General features: G+C 36.5%; 1 protein-coding gene across 1 annotated transcript; it reads left to right on the forward strand.

Moving 5' to 3' along the window:
• Nucleotides 1–37: 37 nt before the first annotated feature.
• On the forward strand, nt 38–15,521 carry MKKS (MKKS centrosomal shuttling protein). Its single transcript, XM_032142167.3, has 4 exons — nt 38–1,100; nt 4,860–5,035; nt 8,767–8,877; nt 10,826–15,521. Exons 1-4 carry the CDS (start codon nt 116–118, stop codon nt 11,264–11,266), a joined length of 1,713 nt encoding a protein of 570 aa, XP_031998058.1. The 5' UTR covers nt 38–115; the 3' UTR covers nt 11,267–15,521.
• Nucleotides 15,522–17,325: the final 1,804 nt, after the last annotated feature.

Below are 17,325 nucleotides of genomic sequence, written 5' to 3' on the forward strand. Positions count from 1 at the left end.
TCATACTTTAATCCCTAAAGAATAATTTTTAATGTTAAAACGTGATAATGCAATAAATAGAAAAATGTGGTTTACAAAATAAAAACGGTCTTCACTAGTTACCACCTGAAGTAAGATGTCTCGTTTGGAAGCTAAGAAGCCATCATTGTGTAAGAGTGAACCACTGACAACTGAGAGAGTCAGGAGCACACTTTCTGTCTGGAAAAGAATTGTAACATCGTGCTATGGCCCTTTGGGTAGGCTGAAGCAGCTGCACAATGGCTTTGGAGGTTACGTGTGCACAACCTCACAGTCCTCCGCGCTGCTCAGTCACCTTTTGGTCACACATCCCATTTTAAAGATCTTGACCACCTCCATACAGAATCATGTGTCAAGCTTCAGTGATTGTGGCTTATTCACAGCCATTCTTTGCTGCAACCTGATTGAAAATGTTCAGAGATTAGGCTTGACACCCACCACTGTCATTAGATTAAATAAACATCTTTTGAGTCTTTGCATCAGTTATCTCAAGTCTGAGACCTGTGGTTGTCGAATCCCAGTCGACTTTAGTAGTAGTCAGATCCTCCTTTGTTTGGTGCGCAGTATATTAACAAGTAAACCTGCCTGTATGCTCACCAGAAAGGAAACAGAGCATGTCAGTGCTTTGATCCTGAGAGCCTTTTTGCTTACAATTCCAGAAAATGCTGAAGGCCACATCATTTTAGGAAAGAGTTTAATTGTACCTTTAAAAGGTCAAAGAGTTACAGATTCCACTGTATTACCTGGGATACTCATTGAAATGTCAGAAGTTCAATTAATGAGGCTATTACCTATCAAAAAATCAACTGCCCTCAAGGTGGCACTCTTTTGTACAACTTTATCCGGAGACATTTCTGACACTGGAGAAGGAACTGTGGTGGTCAGTCATGGGGTTTCTCTTGAAAATGCAGTCTTGGACCAGCTGCTTAACCTAGGAAGGCAGCTAATCAGTGACCACGTAGATCTTGTCCTGTGCCAAAAAGTTATACATCCATCTTTGAAGCAGTTTCTCAATATGCATCGTATTATTGCCATCGACAGAATTGGAGTGACTCTGATGGAACCCCTGACTAAAATGACAGGTAAAAATCACTCTTGGCTTTTGCCCCTTACAGTTAATAAATCACACTTTTTTGAGCAGAGATATTTTTGGTTTGTGTCACTGTTAACATCTTGAAAAATTGACCCAGCATGTGTCAGTATCATTTCTGGCAGCAAAGGTTTCTGGAAAAGATCCTGTATTGTTCACATACTAAAAATGCAGTGATTATAGCCATTTTCTATGTATTTTCAGCCCCCTAATGTACTGTATCATAATCTAGCCCCCAAATATTTTACAGGTTGTTGAGAAGTCTAACATCCCCATAATCCTAAGGTCTTTCATACTTTACACAAAATTCTTCAGCCCCAGTTGACAAAACTTAAATCATGTTATATTTAGAAAGTAATTTTGTAACTAGAATGACCCTTTTTCTTCACTTTATCATAATTCCAACAAACTTCTGTACTTCTCCTTAAGTAGTTGTTTCTCATGGGAGGGGGATGTACATGCACCTATGTTTTACCTATATCAAAACTGTTTCCACCTGACCTTGAGAACCAAGATCATCTTTTACTTTCAGCACCTATTACAGGCCTGGCCCACAGTAGGTGTTCTAAAGTGTTTGTTGAATTGACTGAAATATATTTGGTAATATACAGAACTAAAATAGGCAAAAAATTCACTGTATTTTACAAACTCAGCAAATTAAAAGCAGATATAAGACGTGTTAAAGCCAAAGAAAAATGACAAGCTGAAGAGTTCCTGATTTGAGCTACCTTTCAGTATTCCTTTAACTGCTTTGACAATCTATCAGAAAGATGATCATTTAGTCTGCATTGTTTCCAATTTTTAAGTTATTAGACTTAAACCATTGTTAAAGTTCATTTAATGAAAGTCTTAGTATAAATTATCAACAAGGAGCCGTATGTATGCCAAGTGTTGAATACATAACATCTCTGGGTTATTGCCCTACCTTTGTAAGACTCAAATGACTGTCAAAGTAGAGTTTCTTAATAATGGAAATAATTCCTTGGAACTCATCGTTGGTATAGTAAGTCAGACTGATACCCTTAAATATCTACTAGATTTGCATGAATGTGGCAATTTCCAGCTTGTAAATACTGGGTCTTCCAGATTCATTTTTAAAATACGAGACAATTTAGCCAGGTGTGGTACATGCCTGTAGTCTCAGCTACTTGGGAAGTTGAGGCAGGAGGATTACTTGAGCCGAGGAGTTCAAGTCCAGCCTGGGCAACAAAGCAGGACCACATCTAAAAAAACAAAAAAGGCTGGGCGGTGGCTCACGCCTGTAATCCCAGCACTTTGGGAGGCCGAGGTGAGCAGATCACAAGGTCAGGAGATTGAGACCATCCTGGCCAACATGGTGAAACCCCATCTCTACTAAAAATACAAGAAAATTAGCTGGGTGTGGTGGCCGCGCTTGTAATCCCAGCTACTTGGGAGGCTAAGGCAGGAGAATTGCTTGAACCCGGGAGGTGGAGGTTGCAGTGAGCCGAGATTGCACCACTGCACTCCAGCCTGGTGACAGCAAGATTCCCTATCAAAAAAAGAAAAAAAAAACATTTTCCCATAGAAACCATATTGTAACTGGGGGCTGGGTTTCCACACTAGCCCATAATATATACCTAAACATGATATTAATAGCCATAGCTTTAGTCCTGGATCTTGGGAGCAGAGAGCTTTTGAGAAAAAAAGAGAAGAGGGGGAGAACTGTACCAGGCACATAGCGCAGGTAAACTTTTAGGTAGATGAAGTATGTTTTTGGCCTTACCTATCTCCCCTGGTAATCTAAGTTAACATTACCTCATTTCAGGCCTTCAAACAAAATTCCTGTTTATTAATGATATAGGTTGTGTAGTGGGTGTTACTGTGGATTCGTGCCACATGTGAAGCATATTGCAGCTTACAGGGGTTTGTTGCTTTTTTGTTTTGTTTTGTTTTGTTTTGTTTTTTTTAAGATGGAGTCTCACTCTGTCGCCCAGGCTGGAGTGCAGTGGTGCATTCTCGGCTCACTGCAACCTCTGCCTCTTGGGTTCAAGCAATTCTGTCTCAGCCTCCCTAGTAGCTGGGACTACAGGCACACGCCACCATGCCTGGCTAATTTTTTGTATTTTTAGTAGAGACAGGGTTTCACCATATTGGTCAGGCTGGTCCTGAACTCCTGACCTCAGGTGATCCACCCATCTCAGCCTCCCAAAGTACTGGGATTACAGGCGTGAGCCACCGTGCCTAGACTGGAGTATTTTTAACATTTGACTTGGTTTGATTTATTTGTGAAGTATGCATTATTATCCCCACTTGCCTCTCATGTGAGGGAGGCAGAAAAGTTAAATGACATGAGTAACAGCATCCAGTGGCTGATTAGCAGTAGAGCTGGTCTTCTCATGCAGAATCTGTTGTTCCCACCATGTGAAAGAAATTATACTATAAGATTTTGGCTTTTTTACTTAGATCACTTTTTTAAAGTATTCGTTATTCTTGAAGACTTCAGAAGTAAACAATATTCAAATAAGTGAAATTGTTTAGTGATTATATTCTATAAATTTTTTGAGATGGAAGTGTTTTTAGACATTTCAGATTCTTTTTTTTTTTTTTTTTTTTTTGAGACAGAGTCTCGCTCTGTTGCCCAGGCTAGAGTGCAGTGGTGCAATCTCAGCTCACTGCTCACTGCAACCTCTGCCCCCTGGATTCAAGTGATTCTCCTGCCTCAGCCTCCCAAGCAGCTGCGATTACAAGCACCTGCCACCATGCCCTGCTAGTTTTTGTATTTTTAGTAGAGACGGGGTTTCACCACGTTGGCCGGGCTGGTCTCAAACTCCTGACCTCAGGCGATGCCTGCCTCAGCCTCCTAAAGTGCTGGGATTACAGGCATGAGCCACCACACCCGGCCGACATTTTAGACTTTCAAACTAAACCCCATTAGTTTGAAAGAAACCATCTTTTAAAGGTGAGTCTGAAAGAAAAGGAAACTAGTTCAAAGGGGTGAATGGCTCAGAATTACAGCTTTAGACTTTAGTACTGTTTCTTGTAGGAGTTTGGTGTAGGTTTCTTTTCTTATATAACTTCCATTACATTTGGAGATTTGGAAAATTCAAGTCACCCTAACTTCTTTATTCATGTTTTTACTTGTGGTTTATAAAACTTCACTATTTTACATGTGCAGGTAGGAGGACAAAATACTTACTATATCAAATAATAACAAAGTGAAATAAGCATGTCACTTTATTTTGGCATAATTCCGTTAGCTATTTTATAAATAGTTGCTAGACAAAAAAATAATTCTTAACATATTCACTATGTAGAGTCCCGAAGGAATTCAACTACACAGCTATTTGGATAGCAGCATTTATTTTAAATTGAAAATAATAATGCCTTTAAAAAAAATAGCCTGTCACATCACCCTTAATCCAAATTAGTGAAGTTCTTAATTTGGGGTCTCTAAACCCTGAATGGGCTTTGGGGTTTTCTGAATTCCTTGAAAATGTATGCAAAATTGTATGTGCCCTTTTCTGGGAAGAGAGTACAAAATGACTTCTAAAAGATTTTCAAAGAGATCTGTAAACCAAAATAACTTCTACTTTACTTTATTTGTATATCATTTTAATAGGAGAATATAACTTAGCAATTTAGGAAGATTCATCTTATTTATCCTATATTTTATATTTTAAATTATATGCTTGTGGGGCTTTTATGTTGGCTAGGAATAAATATACTTTTAAATGGTTGTTTGCCCCACTTTTGCTTATACATCTTGTATTTTCTCATCTTTAAAAAATAGGAACACAGCCTATTGGATCCCTAGGCTCAATATCTCCTAATAGTTATGGAAGTGTGAAAGATGTGTGCACTGCAAAATTTGGCTCCAAACATTTTTTTCATCTTATTCCTAATGAAGCAACAATCTGCAGCTTGCTTCTCTGCAACAGAAATGACACTGCCTGGGATGAGCTGAAGGTAGATAATGAACTTTGAATTCCATATGCAGGGGCTGAGGGAGGAATTAGTCACTCAATAGTTATTATGATTTTTTTTTTCGTAGCTTCCCTAGGTAGTATAGAAAGCAAAAATTAAAATGATTGATGCAAAGTCACAAGTAAGCTAATTTAAATGCCTGTGGCATTATAATAAATTTGGCGTGTGTTGCCATTTATTATTTCTACTATTTACTAGAAACCTAAAAGGCCCTTGACATGTGAACTTTTCTTTTTTTTTTTTTTTAAATAGCATATATTTATTTATAGCATATGTACATATATGCACATATATAAATTAACATAAAGCTATAGCTTACACATACATATGCACACACACACATAAATAGCCTATAAATCTATTTATAGCACATATACACATTTTTTGGAAATGTAAGTCAGTGTTGACTTAAACACACCTTAAAGACATTTTTGTTACAGAATTTGCTATTAAAGCAAATGTTTTCATAAGTTAGCAATGGTTTCGGGGGTCAGAAGAAATCACTAACTTATTTTGCAAATGAGTTGAACAGAATTTAAAAGTCTGGGTGCATCTATTAAGATCTATATGACCTTCAGATCAAGTGTATGTAGGATATGCAGATGTATATCAATTAGAAGAGAAACTGTTTTCTAGGCCTTCATAAGAATCTTTTATTGTAATTATGTGGTTAGTATAAACAGGCTTTTGTTATGATTTTTCTAGGGATCTGCTTTACAACTTTAAATGCAAACAAATGACATGATCAGTTTACATCTCTAAGCATAATTTTGATACAGGATGTTGTTTTCCTGGGTAGGTCAAAAATATTCCATCTCCACAATAAATACACGGACTTGTTTCTACTTGATCAATGACTTGAGTGATTATAAATCTTGTGTATAAGACCAGCACTGTTACCAAGTTCCAATTTAGGAAAATATCTCCCAGAGATGAGCATTTTTCCTTCAGGGAATAGTTTAGTCACTTGGATCGGGTACCTTATATCAATTCATCACGTCATTTTAAAAATGATTTACAACCACTGCAAGAATTACTGTTCAATAATAACTTATGCTAACTACCTCAAAAATACAAATTCATTATAAGACTTTCTCAAAAAACAGACCCCTGATTTCTAAAGTTGCAAAGAATATTCAAGCATCTTTAAGTACAGGGTTTGATGATCTTAACTTCTTTAAATATTTGAAAGAGTATAGTGCAGCATATGTATTCAGCTTATTTGTAGATATTAACTCAGGTATTTGTTTTTTTTTTTTTTTTATGAAATAGAGACTTTATAAACTTAATTGGAAGATAATCCTGTCTTTCTAATTACCTTCTTAGAATCTAGATGTTCTTTTTTTTTTTTTTTTTTTATACTTTAGGTTTTAGGGTACATGTGCACAATGTGCAGGTTTGTTACATATGTATCCATGTGCCATGTTGATTTCCTGCACCCATTAGCTCGTCATTTAGCATTAGGTATATCTCCTAATGCTGTCCCCGCCCCCCCCCCACCCCCCACCCCACAACAGTACCCGGAATGTGATGTTCCCCTTCCTGTGTCCATGAGTTCTCATTGTTCAATTCCCACCTATGAGTGAGAACATGCGGTGTTTGGTTTTTTGTCCTTGCGATAGTTTACTGAGAATGATGTTTTCCAGTTTCATCCATGTCCCTACAAAGGACACGAACTCATCATTTTTTATGGCTGCATAGTATTCCATGGTGTATATGTGCCACATTTTCTTAATCCAGTCTATTGTTGTTGGACATTTGGGTTGGTTCCAAGTCTTTGCTATTGTGAATAGTGCCGCAATAAACATACGTGTGCATGTGTCTTTATAGCAGCATGATTTCTAGTCCTTTGGGTATATACCCAGTAATGGGATGGCTGGGTCAAATGGTATTTCTAGTTCTAGATCCCTGAGGAATCGCCACACTGACTTCCAGAATGGTTGAACTAGTTTACAGTCCCACCAACAGTGTAAAAGTGTTTCTATTTCTCCACATCCTCTCCAGCACCTGTTGTTTCCTGATTTTTTAATGATGGCCATTCTAACTGGTGTGAGATGGTATCTCACTGTGGTTTTGATTTGCATTTCTCTGATGGCCAGTGATGGTGAGCATTTCTTCATGTGTTTTCTGGCTGCATAAATGTCTTCTTTTGAGAAGTGTCTGTTCATGTCCTTTGCCCACTTTTTGATGGGGTTGTTTGTTTTTTTCTTGTAAATTTGTTTGAGTTCATTGTAGATTCTGGATATTAGCCCTTTGTCAGATGAGTAGGTTGCAAAAATTTTCTCCCATTCTGTAGGTTGCCTGTTCACTCTGATGGTAGTTTCTTTTGCTGTACAGAAGCTCTTTAGTTTAATGAGATCCCATTTGTCAATTTTGGCTTTTGTTGCCATTGCTTTTGGTGTTTTAGACATGAAGTCCTTGCCCACGCCTATGGCCTGAATGGTATTGCCTAGGTTTTCTTGTAGGATTTTAATGGTTTTAGGTCTAACATTTAAGTCTTTAATCCATCTTGAATTAATTTTTGTATAAGGTGTAAGGAAGGGATCCAGTTTCAGCTTTCTACATATGGCTAGCCAGTTTTCCCAGCACCATTTATTAAATAGGGAATCCTTTCCCCATTTCTTGTTTTTGTCAAGTTTGTCAAAGATCAAATAGTTGTAGATATGCAGCATCATTTCTGAGGGCTCTGTTCTGTTCCATTGATCTATATCTCTGTTGTGGTACCAGTACCATGCTGTTTTGGTTACTGTAGCCTTGTAGTATAGTTTGAAGTCAGGTAGCGTGATGCCTCCAGCTTTGTTCTTTTGGCTTAGGATTGACTTGGCGATGCGGGCTCTTTTTTGGTTCCATATGAACTTTAAAGTAGTTTTTTCCAATTCTGTGAAGAAAGTCATTGGTAGCTTGATGGGGATGGCATTGAATCTATAAATTACTTTGGGCAGTATGGCCATTTTCACGATATTGATTCTTCCAACCCATGAGCATGGAATGTTCTTCCATTTGTTTGTATCCTCTTTGATTTCATTGAGCAGTGGTTTGTAGACATGTGAACTTTTCTAAGAAATTAACTTGAATTGTGTAGTCTTTGATGCTAATGTGTATAAATAATTCACTTGGAAAATGAGTTCCCCAGTCAATACCCATCATCCACTTCTTAGCAGAGTTTCCTGTTCTCTGCCAGCAATAATACATGCAACTTTTATACAAGGGAAATGATAATCTATCGGATTGGTCACAAGTTTTAAAGATTCATGTATGCTCAAGGATATATCCTTAGTAAATGTTAAAGGTCTGCGTGATTTTTAATTTATTATTGCTGGGATGTAACTGTATTATTTCCAAAACAATTCAAAATAAATTTATTATTTAGACTGAAATAATTTTTTTAGTGGAAGTGCCAGCAAACCTTGTTGACCCAGATATTTTGAGGCCATATATTTGTCAGTCTCAATTTGAAGAGCTAAGGGTATATGAAAGAAAATACTAATCTGGCTCCATGAAAACAAACTTCTGACTAAAGTATCTTCCTTTAATCTCTAAACCTTACTATTCAGAATGTATTAATCACATGACAACCTTGGCACAATACAAGTTTTGTTCTTTTGTAATTAAAATCACACTCTTTGTATTCACTGTGATGCTTTGAGAGTATGATTTTTTGTGTGTGTTTATGATGTGAACGTCTGATTCTGATGATTTGGGTTTTTTCTTAGCTCACATGTCAGACGGCACTGCATGTCCTGCAGTTAACACTCAAGGAACCATGGGCTTTGTTGGGAGGTGGCTGTACTGAAACTCATTTGGCTGCGTATATCAGACACAAGGTACATAAGATAATCCTCTTCGGATTACCTGGATTCTCAGCAACTTTTGTTTTCTGAGATAATAAGCCAAAATCATAATATCCTATAGTCTTTTTGTTTGTTTGTTTGTTTGTTTTAACTTTTAGGTTCAGGGGTGCATGTATAGGTTTGTTATATAGGTAAACTTGTAGCCTTTAACACTGAATTTTTCAGTAGTCTAAATAAAATACATAATCAAAAACACTTGAGGGAAATAACAAGGTAAATATAAGGTAATATCCTTATTACAATGATTATTATAAAAATCATATTTTTGCAAATGATCACGTTCTTCGAGTATTGTCTACATGTTCTGCATGTTGAAGCCAGCATTCTGTTATTGGCAGTTCTCTCAGAGGTCTTAACTGCTGCAATACAGTAATAATTGATGTTCACAAACAAAAGGGCCAAGTTTCTACAGAATACTTCAGTATCTTCTAGAGCATCAAGAAAACAGTTTCATTCATTTAAGCAGTTCACATATTAGATTCTATTATAATTTTTAAATTGGTATTTATGTATGTTATTTATTAATTCTACTAAATAGAATTTTTTGATTAGTCTAGGAAACTCCATTTCCTGACAGCTCTCAGATAAGTTTAGTGCACTGTTGTTCTGATTATTTCATAAGTACTGGCCTACTTTATTTGAAAATGGATAGAAAAAGGTATAGGTGTTTTCCAGATATTAGCAATTGATTCATTGGGTAAACATGCCCTGTCCTTCCCCAAATAACTTAGAATCTCTTTGAAGATAAAGCACATTCATGAAAAGTTATCAGAATATACATTATGGAAAACAAAATTTGTGCCAATCTGTTGGTGCTGAATGGACAATAATGTATTCTGAAATGGAATTGAGTAAACTAGAGAAAGTTTTTTGGAGGAAGGAGGTGTCTTGAGTAGGAAAGTAGTCACTGTTTTTAAGCAGTTAAGATATGGACTTTTTAACCCATCATTCAGTTATTAGTTTGCTAATACAGACATGTTGCTTAACAACAAAGATATATTCTGAGAAATGCATCATTAGGCAATATTGTTGTGTAAACAGTATAGAGTGTACTTGCACAAACCTACATGGTAGAGCCTACCACACTCCTAAGCTATGTGGTATAGCCTATTGCTCCTAGGCTACAAACCCTTACAGCATATTACTGTACTGAATACTGTAGGTAATTGTAACACAATGGTATTTGTGTATCTAAACATATCAAAACATAGAAAAGGTTAGTAAAAATATGGCCTTATAATCTTATGGGACCACTGTTGTGTATGCGGTCTGTCATTGACTGAAGCGTTGGTATGTGGTGCATGGCTATATGTTAATTTTTCTTTTTATCATGGAATTTCTAGGATAAACATTTTTAAATAGTGGAACCAGAAGACTGTTTAAGGTCTTATTACCTTTTCATTAATTTAAAGAGAATAATATTCATTTTTAAAACATTGATATGAAAATTTACGTCATGATTTCCAAATAAAAATATGTGCATTCTCATTTTAAACAAATCTCAAACATTTTGCAGAGATAAATAAGTACTCCATTTGGGACATCAGTCTTCAAGAACTTCCTCCTGTGTGCAGAAAAACCTGTAATACATACATTATGCCTAGTCCTTCATGTATTAAGGAGGCACTACTAAGCCTCATTCAGAATAAGCTGATGGTGGGGTTATTCTGATTCACTCATTCTGGTAACATGACTGGTAGTATATATATTTTTAATACATTTTTACTATAACCAACCTAGTTAAGTGTTTGCAGGCTGGCCGGCTGACCCATACAAGCCCATTACTATTGTGCCAAACCCCAAATTAAATGAAAGTAAGTAGTAACTTTAGGAAGAAGATTTTGATTCAGTATCTTATTTTTCTGAAACATTTTATATTAATTGCTTTGTATGTGTTTTCAATGTTTTTATTACTCTTTAGACTCACAACGACCCAGAAAGCATTCTCAAAGATGATGAATGTACTCAAACGGAACTTCAATTAATTGCTGAAGCATTTTGCAGTGCCCTAGAATCTGTTGTTGGCTCTTTAGAACATGATGGAGGTGAAATTCTCACTGACGTGAAGTATGGACACCTTTGGTCAGTTCAGGCAGATTCTCCCTGTGTTGCTAACTGGCCAGATTTGCTTTCACAGTGTGGCTGTGGATTGTACAATAGCCAGGAAGAACTCAACTGGTCTTTCTTAAGAAGCACACGTCGTCCGTTTGTGCCACAAAGCTGCCTTCCACGTGAAGCTGTGGGCTCAGCCAGCAACCTAACCTTGGACTGTTTGACTGCAAAGCTTAGTGGCCTACAGGTGGCTGTAGAGACAGCCAATTTGATTTTGGATCTTTCATATGTTATTGAAGATAAAAACTAAGAGAATAGCATGTTTGTATTACAAAAGAAGCAAATAAACTAGTCTGTTGGCAATTAAGAAAAATTGTGAGTGTATTTGTTCTCTCCCAAAGGCCTGTTCTACATATTTGGACAAACAACTCATAAAATTATAGCTACACTTATTTAGGGAAAAAGGTGATTCGTGAATAGAAATGCCATGAAATAATAAAAATATGAAGCATTATTTTAAAATATTATAGTTGTCTTTGGGATTCTATAGCGGCTGCTGTACGTTGTTCTAAATTTTTTTTATGTTGGCATCGTTTTGAGAGCAAACAAATAGAAAAGACTCCTAATCCATGCTCTAGTTTGGAGATACATATTTGAGATATTTTCTAGTTAGTAATTACATATGCTTAAAGTATAAAACTAGATCTCAAAGTGTCACAAAACATTCAGTAGATATTGCCCAATCAAAAGAAGTATTCAAACTGCACATTTAGTAAAATTTCACTTTTCTCCATGCCCTTTATCTCAAGCTATATTCTTCAGTGGTTAGGTAATTGAGTAGAACCTGGTTTGCCTGCAATTTCTAGTTTATATCGCAACTCCACATTTTTGTTATTTTGGGGAAATGTTTGCTTTTGGGGGAAAAAAAGTAGATTTATACAGTAACCAAGGCTAAAGCAACATTGTAATGTCTTCATTTTTAAAGTGGGAGGAAGAACTGGTTTGTTTTACACTGGGGTTTCTCAACCTTGGCATTATTGACATTCTGGACCCCATAATTCTTTGTTGTACGGAGGCTGCCCTGTGCATTACAGCTTATTTGGCAGCATCCCTGGCCTCTGCACACTAGATGCCAGTAGCACTCTCCTGTTGTGACAACCAAAAATGTTTCCAGACATTGCCAAATGTCCCCCGAAGAGCAAAATTGTTGTTGGTTGAGAACCATAGACTGATAGAAAAAGGAAGGACAATAAGGAGTATTCTACCAGGACTTCAGAAAGCAGCATGAAGGAAGGGGAAGTTACTTCTCTAGTCAATAGTATAAAAAAGAAAGTAGAAAAGCTCCCATGTTCAAAGTAGAGACATTATGTTTCGCCAAGGGATGTAGTTTGAATTTTATGCAAATATAAGATGTATTGATAAATTGAAGAAGAAATACAGAAGTCAGCCACATGAATAAGCATGGAGCTATAACAAATGTTATATTAAACTTGAGGAAGATATTTTGGAAATTTTTGGGAAATGAACCAACCTAATAATCAATGATCAGATCTATGGCCATGATAAAGAGAAATAGAATTGTTAAACAATTTCCTCTAATATTCTTGTAATCAAAAAGAATTTTTACTCTGAGTCAAAGGAAAAAACTAGCAATACAAGCAGCAATGCCATCCATGTATGTTAGATAGCAGCCCCACCTGAAGTCTCATAAAATATTTATCAAAAGTTTTACTTCTTTTATTATTAGAATCAAATAGGAGAAGGGCAGTGTGGTAGGCAGCCTCTAAGGTGGCCCCCAGTGATCCCCACCTCCTAGTTTCAGACCTTGCATAATTTCCTCCCCTTGAGCATGGGCTAGACTTAGTGACTCCTTTATGTCTCCCATTTCCCAGCTTTGTGGACAGAATGTTATGGTGATGGTTATGGTTATGCCTTATCCATGATTTTATGCTGTGAGTAGAAGGCAGATAACTTTTCTCTAGTTTCATGGGTCTACAGATGGAAAGCAACTGTGTTCCAGGAACTGTACTTAAAGAACTACCCCCCGAGGAAGCCTGGGGTGATTCCAATTATGATATCACCCTGACTTGATTCCAATTATGAGATTCTGAACTTTGAGCTGATGTTGTAATGCAAAAGTGAAACTTTTGAGGATCTGAGGAGTAGGAGGGACATATTTCGCATGTGGTAGGCAGCCTCTGAGATGGTTCCCAATAATCTCACTTCCTGGCAGTTCACTCTCTGGGTGTAGGTGGGACCTAGTGACTAGCTTCTAATGAATAGAATACAGCAGAAGGGACGGGATGTCACTTCTGATGTTTGGTGGTAAAAAGATGAGTTTATCTCTTGATGCCTTCTCTCTCAATGGAAGCCAGCTGTCATGTTGGGAACTGCCCCCTGGAGGGGCCCACATGGCAAGGGTTGAGGGAGGCTTCTAGCCAACGGCTCAAAAGGAACTGAATCGTACCAACAACCACAAGAGTGAATTTGGAAGCAGGTTTTCCCCAGTGGAACCTTGAGATGAGTATAGCCCTGCCACTGGAGCCACACGAGAGACCCTGAAGCAAAAAAGCCAGCTAAGCTACTCCCAGCTTGGTTCCTGACCCACAAAATCTGTGAGATAATAAATGTTGTTTTAAGTCAAATTTGGGATGTACTTTCTCATACAGCAATAGCTATCTAATAAAGGCAGGAGGAAAAGCTTATTTGTAATAAATTATTTACTGAAAACTTGGTCACATAAATGGAAAAAAGCATTCTTGGTGCCATGCCTTTGCATTTTTATCATCACCCCAACCTAAAAGAAGGGTTCTTTATCACATGTGTTTACAATGGTCACTGAAGAAGGTGTGTCACATAGGAGTTGGGTATTGTCCTGGTTCTCCTTGGCCTTATCCTGCATTTTTTCAAGTTCCTCCAAGAAGGGGTGACACAGCGAACCTCTCCAATTGATATTATAGATTAAGGGTTTCTACTTTTCATGATAGCCACTTTTAAAATTCTATCATTTTTAGCTTTGCCATACAATTTGATTACATTCCTTTGTGAAACATCAATGCTCTTATTTTGAATATATCACAAATTCATTAAAATATATTTATAAATGCCTCTGTGTTTCCTAAAGTTATAATAATCCCTAGCAGAAAACACTGGAAATAGAAAAAAAGAAAAAAAAAGCCTTCCTCTATAGTTCAAGAAAATTAGCATTCAAACTTAGATGATAAAACATGAAATGAAAATTCTTGATGAAAATAGTTTTAGAGGAGTTCCTTTTGGCAGAAATAAATGATAAGTAAAAATAGCAACTAAGGTAAGCCTCAGGCAGTGTTTTGTGACTTAAAGTAAGATTGAGGTCTGAATATTGCATTATGAAGTACCTCAGGAGAGAGAATGGGAAACCCTGATAGCTGTGGAAAAGGAAAGGGAGAGTGTGCAGAAGAAAATGAAGTCAGTGACAGCTGCTCAGTAGTTTCGTGGGACTCTCAGGACATGTAACATTAAACATTATTGAACCATAGGAGTCCAACAGGATTATCATCTTATTAATCAAAAGACATTAGCATTTTAGCAGCAAGGAAAAAAGTGGAGAGCTAAAGCAAATAAAGGAAACTTTTAATCAAATACTTATTTGGTCTTACAGATATCCTACTCTTTAATTCTTCCATTTGTACCATATTAGAGAGTCTTTACATGTTAGACATTGTAAATCAACTGTTAGACTGAAGCACTTTATATAAGTGAAGTATTCTACACAAGATACTTAAACTATATCACATTAATATCTTTTATTATAGGTCTTGAACTCATTTGGTTTGTATTATCGAAGCTATTTAGGCATTTACATGGTAGACGAGAAATTTTAAGTAACCATAAGTCAGCCATTGTACTATGTATTTTCATATTGTTGTTCATATTGTTGAGCAGTTCTTTGGATAACTTTAAAATAAAATAATGTTTACAGTCACATACATTATGCAGGTTATTTAAAATTATCATGTACAAAAATCAATGCAGGCCTTGACAAAACATACAATTAGTTAGTTTATTCCTTCCTGATAATCTTTGGGGAATAGTCAAAGAGACTAAACATCTCCTACAAGGCCCCGTTTCAGCTGTCTAAATAAAGCTATCTCTTAATCTGAAGGAAAAATCAATTTTGAATATCTGATCTCTTTATAATTTTTTGCATGTAGCTAAGTGCTTCCATTTAGTAACTATGGTATCCCGTAATGGAAATTTTTGCCAATCATCTACAGAATTTGAATTTAGATGCACCTAAACCCAATGTTAGCCTACTTTTGGATTATAAGTAGATTTATATGCTGCTTTACTAAGAATATAGTAATACTCATGAAAGAGAATGTAATCCCTGAAAACTATTCCTAAATGTAAGTGAAGCCATTTGTTGGAGAGACGATTAGTCTTGGCACACTAAAAGCCATAGAATACTATATTACCTGTAATAAAGTGTGAATTTAGGGGGAAATAAAACAGCTTGACAGTCTCCTATTAAAAATCTCTTTGAGAAAATACTTATAATAAACATCTTATTTGAGCCATCTTGATTTTGTTTCTAGTATTGTGGTTTCATTTTGGGAAGTATTAATTGAGCCCTTTCTGTTTGCAGATAGGATAGTCAAGCGTATTTGGCAGTGAGAAGAGAAAAAAACAACACAGAAATTTGTTCACAGTCTCTGGCCTCAACGAGTTGATCATCTAGCCAGGGAGAATTTTTTTTTTTTTTCAAGATGGAGTTTCATTCTTGTTGCACAGGCTGGAGTGCAATGGTGCGATCTCAGCTCACTGCAACCTCTGCCTCCCGGGTTCAAGGATTCTCCTGCCTCCGCCTCCCGAGTAGCTGGGATTACAGGTATGTGCCACCATGCCCGGCTAATTTTGTATTTTTAGTAGAGACGGAGTTTCTCCATGTTAGTCAGGCTGATCTTGAACTCATGACTTCAGGTGATCCGCCTGCCTCAGCCTCCCAAAGTGCTGGGATTATAGGTGTGAGCCACCACGCCTGGCCGAGATTTTTTTTTAATTATTAATTTTATAAGTTAAACATATTGTAATAGAAAACTGGGAAAATATGAATCAGACACACACACACACACACACACACACACACACACTGAAGTCAAGTGTATTCCTGCTATCTTCAGAGATAATCACTGTTTACATTTTCTATGTATCTTTTCAGTTTGTTTTCTGCATGGATTTTTCCAAAAAGATGATCATACAGTATGTTCTGTTTTAGAATCTATCCCTTTTACTTAATATGTCATGAACATCATACACATACAGAATTCTACACATTCTGTTATTACATCATTTTTCTTTTAACTTTTATGGGTACCTAGTAGGTGTATATATTTATTGGGTATATAAGATATTTTGATGCAGGCATACAATGTGTAATAATCACATCAGGGTAAATGGAGTATATTATATCATTTTTAATGCCTGAAGAAATTTTAGTTATAAAGATTATGCCATAATTTAGTTAATAAATTGGTATTAGTAAACCTTTGGGTTGTTTTCAAAATTTTTGTGTTACTATATGCAACAATGCAGTGAACATATTGTATATATTGTTCTCCCATATCCCTGATTATATCTTCAGGATAAATAAATACAATTCAGATTTCTGGGTCCAAGTGTACTGGAAATGGAAAGACTACATATTATCTACCCCCAGTGATTTTTTTAAATATTAGTTTTAAAAGGAGAGTCCATTTTCAGTTACTAAATTGGCAAAGATAATAACTATTGTTGGCAAAAGTTTAGGAAAAAGAACACTTTCACACTGTGATTGGAGTATATTGATGTGACATCTGGAGGACGATTATATATGCCTTCCATTTCTAGTACACTAGTCAAATGCTTCTGAAATGCCTTCCACATTTTCCATCAGTAAGTTTATCTTTCTCATATGCATTTTTATTTTTGTGTTTATTTTCTCATATGCATCATTAAAGATATATACATATTCAGGTAATCTTTAGAGCAAATGCATAGCCTCTCTTCATGGGCTGAACGTTCAGCTGCACATCCCCAAGCTAGACATGATGCCTTCTTAATGATACAGTTTTGTACCCATCTGTTGACTTGTCACTCACAGGCAGCAGCAAAACACCTATGTGGTATGATGAATTCAAACAATAAACTATTGCCCTTAGGTTTTTACTACCTTCAACTCTTATGGCGTCTATGAAATGGGGTGGTATATTAGTTTTTTAGGGCTGCCATAACAATTGCCACAAAAGTAGTGGCTTAAAACAACAGAAACTTATTCTCTCTGTTTTAGACGCTAGAAGTTTGTCATCAAAGTGTTGGCCAGGGCTATGCTCCCTACGGAGGCTCTAGGGT

The sequence above is a fragment of the Hylobates moloch genome, unplaced genomic scaffold (assembly GCF_009828535.3).
Source record: "Hylobates moloch isolate HMO894 unplaced genomic scaffold, HMol_V3 SCAFFOLD_21, whole genome shotgun sequence".
NCBI lineage: Eukaryota > Metazoa > Chordata > Mammalia > Primates > Hylobatidae > Hylobates > Hylobates moloch.

Coding starts and splice junctions, on each gene's coding strand:
- MKKS (XM_032142167.3), top strand. CDS start 116: ATGTCTCGTTTGGAAGCTAAGAAGCCATCATTGTGTAAGAGTGAACCA. Junction 5,036..8,766: donor CTGCCTGGGATGAGCTGAAG/GTAGATAATGAA, acceptor GTTTTTTCTTAG/CTCACATGTCAGACGGCACT. Junction 8,878..10,825: donor CTGCGTATATCAGACACAAG/GTACATAAGATA, acceptor ATTACTCTTTAG/ACTCACAACGACCCAGAAAG.